The sequence below is a fragment of the Lonchura striata genome, chromosome 10, assembly GCF_050655825.1.
Source record: "Lonchura striata isolate lonStrDom1 chromosome 10, ASM5065582v1, whole genome shotgun sequence".
NCBI lineage: Eukaryota > Metazoa > Chordata > Aves > Passeriformes > Estrildidae > Lonchura > Lonchura striata.
Genome location: NC_140712.1, coordinates 13,275,610 through 13,285,380, shown reverse-complemented (window position 1 = coordinate 13,285,380; position 9,771 = coordinate 13,275,610). Strand labels below are relative to the sequence as shown.

At 44.4% G+C, this 9,771-nt stretch overlaps 1 protein-coding gene across 1 annotated transcript in view; it reads left to right on the top strand.

Annotated features, from left to right (window-relative positions):
* Window positions 1-712: 712 nt before the first annotated feature.
* The window catches only part of TIPE3 (TNF alpha induced protein 8 like 3), a 45,650-nt gene continuing 36,591 nt past the window's right edge, over window positions 713-9,771 (top strand). Inside the window, exon 1 of the mRNA XM_021537455.4 lies at window positions 713-899. Coding sequence (XP_021393130.3) covers window positions 848-899 — 52 coding nt within the window. The 5' untranslated portion in view covers window positions 713-847. The remainder of the gene's footprint in view (window positions 900-9,771) is intronic.

The following is a 9,771-nucleotide window of genomic DNA, read 5'->3' as shown; positions in this document are numbered from 1 at the left end:
GCCTGTTTTAGGATGGATTTTGGTTCCCAGTTAGAAAAGTAGTTTTTGCTACTACTTTCCTGACATCTTTGTGCTAGAATTCAAATCACATTTGGTCTGTAACAGCAAGAAAAACTAGAAACTAATAAAAGCAAAGATCTGTCTAACCTCAGAGCTGAATAAGTGACTTCAACCCTCTGAATTAAGGGAAGGCTCATGACTGTAGTAGCTTGTAGGACAGAAGTAAAGCTTGCAGAATTTAAGTTACACAATTTTTCACTTTAAAATAATCTAATGACGTGGCCATTTACCAGATATCGCACTGTCTCCCTCAGAAAAACATAATCAGAAAGCAACAGAATTCAGACCTTCATTACTCTTCTGGGCACTAATACCCAACAAGAGCTGGCACTTGCCCATTGGATTCCTCTCTTCTAATTTTTGAGGACACTTATCATTAAGGAGACAGAACCAGTGAAAAGAGACAAGGCGACTGAAGCTCAGGGGAGATGCTCACAAGAAGAGCGATGGAAAAGACAGGCAGGTGGTGCGACGGCAATGTACAGGACGGTCATTTCGGTATTCTTGCGCTGGGCAGCGCTGTCCCGGGAGCTGCCCGGGGCGGTGCGGGCGGAGGGGCCGCGCAGCCCAACTCGTGTAGGACGCGGGGCAGCGCCGCTCCCGGCGCGCCCCCGCAGCGCCCGCCCCCGGCGCGCCCGCCCGCCCCGCCCGCGGCCAATGGCGCTCGGGAGGCGGCGGCGGGACCGGCGCGGCGGCGAGCGCGGGGAAGGCAGCGGGCAGCGCTCCGCCGCTCCGGGCGCTCCTCCTGCCAGCGCCGAGCTGCCCCGGCCCGGCCGGCGCCTGCAGCATGGACTCGGACTCCGCGGAGCTCAGCGAAGGCGAGCTGGTCTCGCCCGCAGGTAAGCGCCGGCTGCGGGGACGGGCGCTGGGTCCGGGGAAGGGGTCGGGTCCTTCCCGTGCCCTGCTCTCGGCTGCCCGTGAGCTCCGGCAGCGCTGCCGGGCTGAGGGCACAAGCAGCGCCATCCCCGCTCCGCGGCCCCGGCGGGCACCGGCAGAGCCCGGCCCCGGCCCCGGTCCCGCCGCTCCCGCGGGCTCGGGGCTGCGGCCCCGCTCCGCTGCTGCCCGGGGCCGGGAGAGCTGCCCCAAGGCTGTGACGTGACCGCGAGTCAATAGCAGTGCTGGCGCCAGCTGATGCTTCATGCCCAGAGGCTGCGAAGTTTTCGGGGGTTCGCTCGCGGCTATTCCGCTGTCGCGCCGGGACCCCCGCGCCTGCCGCGCGTACAGAAGGGGAGACGCCCCCCGTCCGGGGCGGCCACCCTGAGCCCCCGGGCTGCTGGCCTTTCGTTTTCAAGCCTCAACTTGTCACCAGGAACCGTGCTGTCTGCTTGCTGCATCCCACAGAGTTCTCGGATGAGACAGAACGGGGAAAAAAATTAAAACCCCTCCTGCCCTTTCCAAATCATCGCGTTCTTGTGTTTTACGCGAAACAAATGATGGTAGATGCGCCGTAGTCAAAGGCTATCCTGCGCACATGGTAGAAACGGGGACAACAAACTTGTGTGAAACACACAGAGGTAGGTTCGCTGTACCAGCACAGCACGTGGCCCAGGATGCGCTGTCACCTCACGGCCACACCTCTGGGTGCCCGACCCTTGGGACAGATGTGGTGTCACACTGCCCGCAGCAGAGCGGGCAGCACGGGGATCGCACACAGGTCAGGGGTGTCTCACACTCACTCACACACACACACACACACACACAGAGGACTGACCTGCAGGGGTGTCACACACACGGCTAGCACACGACAGATGCTGGGCTGTCACTGACACCAGGTGCAGAAAGAACCTGTTTGACCTCCAGCTTCCCACAGTGAAAGTCATAGACATCCTTCTCTGAAACCATTTAACTGGCATCAGATGCAAGTGCAATTGGAATGATGCCTGAAATGGTCTCAGTGATCATAATAAATCCAAATAGAAAGTTGCCATGTTATGTTATTAAATCTTTGAGAAAAATCTTTTCACCATAACCAGTCCAGGATGATGTACTTCATGCCAGCTAACACCCCCTGCATCCCCAAAAAGGATTTGAACACCAATGTTCTAACTACAAAGGCAGAAAAGCATATTTTTTGAAATAGTTCATCTGTCCTATTAAGACAGCAGTGATAAACAACAGTAGGAAGTCATAAGATAAATGTGTTTTCTAGTGTCCCAGCAGAACATTTCATAGCATAATCTGAAATCTAATTCAGTTTTAAATACTAGGGGTATTTACTCCTGATATTTTGCTTTGTATTTTCTTACTTGAGATCTAGAGAATTAAAGAATACCAGCAACAGGTCACAGAGCTCCTTATATTCACAGAGCTCTGTTTGGCTGAGCTTACTTGCAAAGACCACCAACGGCTATAATTTTTCATCTAAACAAATCATCCAAGCTATGCATGAAGAACAAGTTGCAAACATTACATTTATAGACAAATTCATAAAATAGAGCTCCTGCCAAAAATTTACTCCTGTTCTGGAATGGAATTTCTTTTAAATAAATTTAAAATAGCTATGCTCAAGGATTGCCATAAGTGGTTTTCATGTCATCACTTGCTAGCTGCCAAGAGTTGATGTTCATCAGTCTCCTTTCCTCTTTTCTGTTCCTTCTTTGTTCTATTTAAGTGAAGAAAAATCTGTATTTTGACCATACATGGCAGATGCCTATGCAGTAGAAAAAAATTGGAATAGACAGAAAACTTGGATGTTTTGTCTTACGCAGCTGCATTTTTTTTTTCCTGCACTAAAGAATTACATGCTCTTTGTTATGCCCCATCATCTTCTGAAAAAGAGATGTTTTTGCTAGATTTCCTTTGGTCTGGTTTCTGTACTGTGCCATATGCACGGTGCAGCCTCTCTCTGTACGTGGGTGTTCAGTCAGGCTGTCAGTCACTGCTGCAGGCACAGCAGCCGAGGGGCTGCACTCTGGCCTTCAGCCACCACCTCGCTCAGGGACGTGCACACCCCACAGCTCACAGGGCAAGCACAGGGTCTGGGAGGAAAATTTGGGATGGAGTCCTGGTGATGGTTTGACTTTGGACACTCATTTTAGTACAGCTAGAATTTTGCACTGAAATGGACAGCCAGCCCGTGTTTAGCTTGCTCTCCTCGTTACCAGTCTCATACTTCCCTGGCTTCAGCTGGCACAGCTCAGGCTGCCCGCAGCCCCTGCCCAGGCTGCCCGATTGCCTGAGCCCCTGGGATGCAGCTTGCTTTATCTCCAGGCCCCACCACGCTGATGCAGCACAGATGTTGAAAGCACAGCCCATTTCAGGGATTGCATTACTCGTGCAATGCTTTCCCAGCCCTTTGTTCTGTCCCAGTGAGTGGCACCCTTGCCATTCCTGGACTCACACGGGGGTGCAGGAGGCTGCCTAGTGCACCCCCACCATCTGCCATACACACGTGGCTTCCAAGAAGCAGCTGGAATCATGCTCCAAGATCCCAGCAGCCTCATTTGCTTTAATAGCCCACTTAAAACTTGAGTCTCGAAGGAGGCAGAAATATTTTTTCTGTATTTATGCTGAACATGTTGTCACAATAGCATCTTCATAGTTCTTAGGTGGAAACAAAAAGCTCCTTGTATTTGAGCAGCGCAAGATGTTAGCTGTACTTTAAAGCAAACAAACAGCAAAAAAAACCCCACCACACCTCTAACAACATTCAGCTCTACAGCCTTGGCTCCCACAAGTCTCCCACACCCATCTATTACTGCTTTTCACTTGAGGTGTCTATGGGTCAAAAAGCTTTGGTTTTCAAAAATGGTTACTCATGAGACAGACTCCTATTAAGAACATTAAACAGGTCTTCATGATTCTGAAAAAAATATGTATTGTGGTGCAAAAGAAGAAAAGTTACATGCTTACTAGCTAGTGAAATTTCTAGTTTTACTGCAGAGGTGATTAGTAATTTTCTTTTTTGTCCTACAGAAGAGCTTTTGAGAACTGAACAGGTAATCTTAAAATAGAACATGGTTCTCATTTTTGAATGTCCACCTATTGAGAGGTTGAGTTTTAAAAAAGCCTTTTCAATAGAGTAATGGTTTCCTTTCCCTCAGCTCTTTCAAAGCCATCCTGCCACATGAAAGAATGATCCTCCATGTCATCTTTCAGAGTAACATTTCACAAAAATTCAGGTCATCACCAACAGAAATGATTTCGCAGTGGGTTTGGAAATTCTGCATACAGGAGAAAAAAGGGCATGAGACCTTCATTTGGTGTGCCTTGTCCTAGGTTCCCTGGCTGAAACAGGCAGGAATTTGGCCATGTAACTTTTATGTGTACTGATTCAAGCCTTTATACAAGCCACCAAGTCACAGCATGGATTTTCATGTTTGTTTTAGTGGAACTGTTACATTACAGTAGTAACATAAGATAACCAGAGGCTAAATTGCCTGTATGGTCTTTGAAGCAATACAGATTATCCTCATGAAGTTTAACATGCTGTGGAGAACAAACTGTTGCTGGTCCCTTCTCTGGGTGTCCTTCCACAGAAGTTGAAAGATGTTTGGCCTAGGAAAGAGCAGCTTGTACTCCAAGTAGAGCTCTAAATTGGTGGTAGGGGTTTTGGTTTTTGGGGTTTTTTTAAGACTTAACAGTGTGAAGCTTTCAACTTTGTATAATGGCAATGATAACAAGATGGTGACCTAATCACCAGGCTTGTATCCATAAGGGCAGTGGGAGCTGATTATGACTTCAGTACCTTTTCAACAGAGCCAAGATCTTACCCTGGAACCCTTAGCACAAAAAATGTTAATGCATTTAAAATTATTTGATAAATTATCTGAGCTTTTCCCTGGGCAATAAATATATACTTGGTAAAAAATCCAACTGATTTAAACATTATTTACTGGTGTAAAACAACCTCTATAGACATGAATCATTTTTATAGAGTTGTACTATTATTTGATTTGCAATGCTTAGCAAGTAATTTATTCTGCAAATTATTTATCTTGTTATGTGAACTGTCTGTAGTTCTGTGCTATTAATCTTTGAAGCCTGTTACATATTCTAATCACTGTTTTACAGAGTTAAATGCCATTCAAGAGTTAATATATTCTTGTAAATACAAAATTAATTAGAAAGGGTAACAAAGACATTTAGAGAATTATTATTTGAGGCATCAGTAACATGCTTATGTGATGTATAGTGCTAGTAGGCATTGTTTAACCTGTTGCAGTATCATACCATTTGAAAAATATAGCCTTTGCCCCAAGGAATATTTGCATGAAGAAGGAGGGCTTTGGTTTACCAAAGCCTTGTTTTGATTTTATGTAGAATGTTCCAAATCAGATAAACAATAATATTTATTAGATGTCAGACAAGCCAGAAGAAACAGTAGATATCACATTCTAGGCATGAAAACTAGAAAAATAATTTAAAAGCAAATAATTTTTATGAAATTCTTTCTAGCAACTATCTAATAAAGACTGTCCTTTTGCTTTCTGCTGGACAACAAAGGAAAATAAAGCTAATTAAAAAAAAGATGGACAGACAATAGACATGAGCTAACATGCCTTGGGACTCGTGCACCAAACTGTTACAGGGCATTCTGGATCACACTGCAAACTGAGGCAGCACAGGTCCAGGTCTCTCTGCCAAGAGATGCTTTGGGATGAGCAGGCAGCAGCAGCAGGGGCAAGGATGTAAGCCAAGAGCCTGGTTGGGTGAATTTTTTATTTTAGTGTTCCTTCCAGGAATTACCTGGGCTGCTGATTTGCATACAGACTCCTCATTAGTACAGCAGCTGCCAGTTAGGAAGTCTTGTCCAGCAGGGAAAAAAAAAGCAAAGAGTAAAAATTTTAAAGGGAAAAAAATTCTAACCACACTATCAGGATAGTAAAGGCCATAAATAATCCCACTTTTGTCAAATTGACTAGACACCTTGGACAAACAAATATTCACTTGAACAGGTCAATTTGTTCAGGGTTCTGTTCTTAAAATCAAGTGGAAATATGATCTTCATAAAGCACTGGATGGAAGCCCAAGCTCACCTGCTTGTGCAAGATCATGACCAAGCTGTCCCCACACCTGAAATTTTGATGCTGCTAGCAGTCAGTGAGTAGGAAGCCTCCACCCTTTCTAATATGTAGATATGGACAAGGAATATATGATGGCATGTTAAATTCATAAGTAGGACTATGAAGCAATTGCTGCCACACAGGAATTATTGGCCATTCCTGTCTGCCTTGCCAAAGGTCTGGGATGAGACTGAGTTCTATTTAAAGTGATATTTTGGCAGTAAGGAGTGACCTGTACAAAGCAATGAGCACACTGCCTCGAAAAACTCACATTTCCCCTTTGAAGAAATAAATCTTTTAGCCTTTTCATCTCTTCTACAGCAAAGACTAAAAAGTCATGGTAGGAAGAGTATGTCACCTTATTTGCTGGTAACTGAGCAATCAATCTATAAATCCCAGGTAAAAAGAACAACAGGACAGACAGATGAGAGAGTTTTCCTGAAGACCTGGCCTGTCTGAGAAACCTTTGGTATTTGCATTCTACCTACAGCATCAGCCTTAGGGTGACAAACCCTCCCAGGAAGGCAGGAGAACCCTGTAACTTTCTGAGACCTCACTGCTTTATCTGGTAAACTAAGCAGTACCTGGCTGTGAGCCCAAGCGGTGGTACACAATCCTCTAAACTGTTTATCTATTAATACTCTTCCTGGCTGTTTCAGCCCATGCTAGATAGCTTCCCACTAAATGTCCTGGCATGAGACAGAGGATAACAGTGGCCAGTATGAATTAAACAACATTTGGAGTGTGGGAAAGAATTCAGCCTGTATCCAGATGGCAGCACAATGCATGGACAAAAGGTTCTGTGCTGGTGTATTTACAGACAGGGACCCTGAGGTCGGAGCAGGGTGCAGAGGTTCTTCACTCTTACTGTGGCCCCTAATGCCTGCTCAAGGCTGTCCAGGCTGCTCAAGGACCCTGCTCAGGGCAGCTTCTCTGTGCTGAGACCTGGGTTTGGAGCCTTGCCCAATTAAAAGTGTGTTATTTGCTGTTTGCCTGCAGAAATCTCTTTGCCACTTACGTTACGGGAGGTCATTTCATGGGCTGACAAGTGCAGCTGGAGGAGATTCATGGGAGGTTGAGACTTGCTGCAATAACTACAACTTTATAGCCAAGCCTCAAACATTATCTTGAGAAGCCAAGCTGAGACATGGGCTAGTAGCCAGTGAGTTTTTCTGCTCTTTAAGGCAGACATGTTTAACAAAATAGGCTGAGAAAGAGCAAGAGTCACTTTGATGTCTTTTCAGTGGTCACTAATTCCTCCTTGGTACAGATGCTGGATTATGTCAAGTTTGAGCAGTTGGCTCTGTTCAGCCTTTCTGCAGAGGAACAGACTGACCAGTCCCTCTGTACAGGTGTAGATTTTGGCTGATATCTGTTGATATAACAACACAAAATAGGGCAGGAAGATTATGCCATCTATGAAACACTTCACCATGGAGACATTCTCCTAGGTCTTCTTACTAGTGCTAGTTTAACATGAAAGGCAATCTTCTGAAACACTAAAAGTTAGCATAATACCTCACTTATCACCATCTCATTCCTGGCATTAACTTTGTTTATCCAAGCAGTTTGTGTTGCAGGAAAAACTAAATTCTTTCTCTTTGAAAGAATGTATTAACACTAGCATTGTGCTAGTGCTTCCTTTCCAAATAATTTTCCACTTACTTTTAGAGCCTATAGTTTACATGGTCAAATCACTGACAGATGCAGATCAAATAAATACAAGCTTCTTAGACTTTTTAGACTTTTCAAAGTCAGGGTGTCTTGGGGTTTTTTTTTAAATTAAGATAACCATCTTTCAGATTGTTTTTTCAACAAAAGCTCTGTGCAATACAGTGTTATGCCAGGTGAATATCTGTAGCTTTTGTTTACTTGCATGTAATTTTAGCTTTGTGTTTTTGTGCATCATTTCCCTCTAACTCCCAGAAGTGAGAAGGAAGTAGGATAAAGGTATCAAGAATGACCTTCACGTTCACTTCAAAGCAAGTTATAGTTGGTGCCTCACTATTTTTATACATTAATCATCTCCACTGTTAGGAAGAATGTTTACAAGTAGATACAAAAGTAATCAGTACAGTCATTGTGATGCACAGCTACTTGATTAATTAGAAAGCGATAAAAATTGGTGAGGAAAAATATTGACTGGAATTACAGGTTTAAGAATGGGATAAAAAGTTTAAGGCTAAGTATACGTAAAAATCACTTGCACAAACTTTCTGCAGTGCCAGTGTGTCCCCTTCTTACCCCCTTGGACTAACTAGTGCTCTTTAAATACACCAGGGTCTATATAACGAGAGGAGGCTTCTGTTCAGTGGTTAAAACCTCACCTGTATCAGGAACTAGTTTCTGGTGTATGAATTTAGCCTGACCTCAGCTGAGGTTTCTCTGGCTTCTCTCTTACCTGCATTTGTTTTTAAGAGTCTATTTCTGTACCAGTTCTTAAAGGTCAGATTATCCTGCATAAGAAGGATGTAACACTTTGCATCCTTGGGTCAGATATAGCCCCGAGAGCTCTTGCCTGCACTCCTGTCCATTCCTCTCCCAAAAAACAAAAACCCACAGCCAAACACAAAAGCAACAACAAGAAATGAAAACAACCACCAAAAATCCCCCAGACCTGTACACTCATCCAAAACAGTCACCACTGGCATTTCTCTGTGGAGCACTTCGCCTTACAGAAATCATACAAAACTGATGGAAAGCCAAGAACAGATTGTCTCAGGGACAGATGAATACAAGTGTTTTCCACAACTCCATGATTTAACTTCATCATTTGGATTAAATCAGATGCTGTAGGGCTTAAAGCAGTCCCAGCACTTAGAAGTTAATCAGCTGGCATCTGCTTATCCTCCAGAACTGGATATCTCCTGGAGTTCTGAAGCCAAACTGTGAGCTAGGGCTCATAACTAGTTGCTGTTGTTCACTTCTGCACAACTTTCTCTTTAACTTGTTGATTTTACTGTGTGCTAGGTGCTTGAAAGCCTAGCTGGGGACAGATAGAAAAGAGCCATTTCAGCGTTATGTTGCCACATACTTGTGCTGGTATAAATGGATGTTTCCACTCCCTCAGGAGCAGTGAGGGAGGACAGGCAGGAACTCCTCCTGCTTTGAAAAAAGGCACACGCAGAGGGCAAGGAAGGTCTAAAGTCTCCTTGCACCCTTGCTTTGACTGCCCCTGCACCAAAGAGGCTGAGGCCCTTGCAGGCAGGCAGATTTTGGTTATATTCTCCATCTTCTAACCTCTAGAATACTTTTAAATTCTCTTTTCCTATCTGTCCTCATATCTTAGACTAACAATTTGTGCTCATTCTCCAAATACCCACATCTTTCTAGCACTTAACTGATCTCTCACTACCCTCTGCCCCAGCCAATATGCTGTCCTCCTCAAGCCTCAATTCTTCCAGTATTGATCTGATTTTTCTTCCTTAACTCATATCTTCTCAAATGCTCTTGGGTTTATGATTTCTACAACTGAAAGAAGGGAGTAAATGCTGTTAGGATATATTTCAAGAAAGGGGAAATTGATGGAAGTAAGATACTGACTTGGCATTGTAATTAAAGGTTCTAGAAACAGGAGCTAACCTGCCTCCTCTGGCAAACAAAAAATACAGACAGTGGGCTTGCAAGTGGGATCAGGAAAGTTAATTTGATTTTTAAATACCGAAACACGTCAATGCAATATTTGCCAGAAAGTATCTTCACAGAT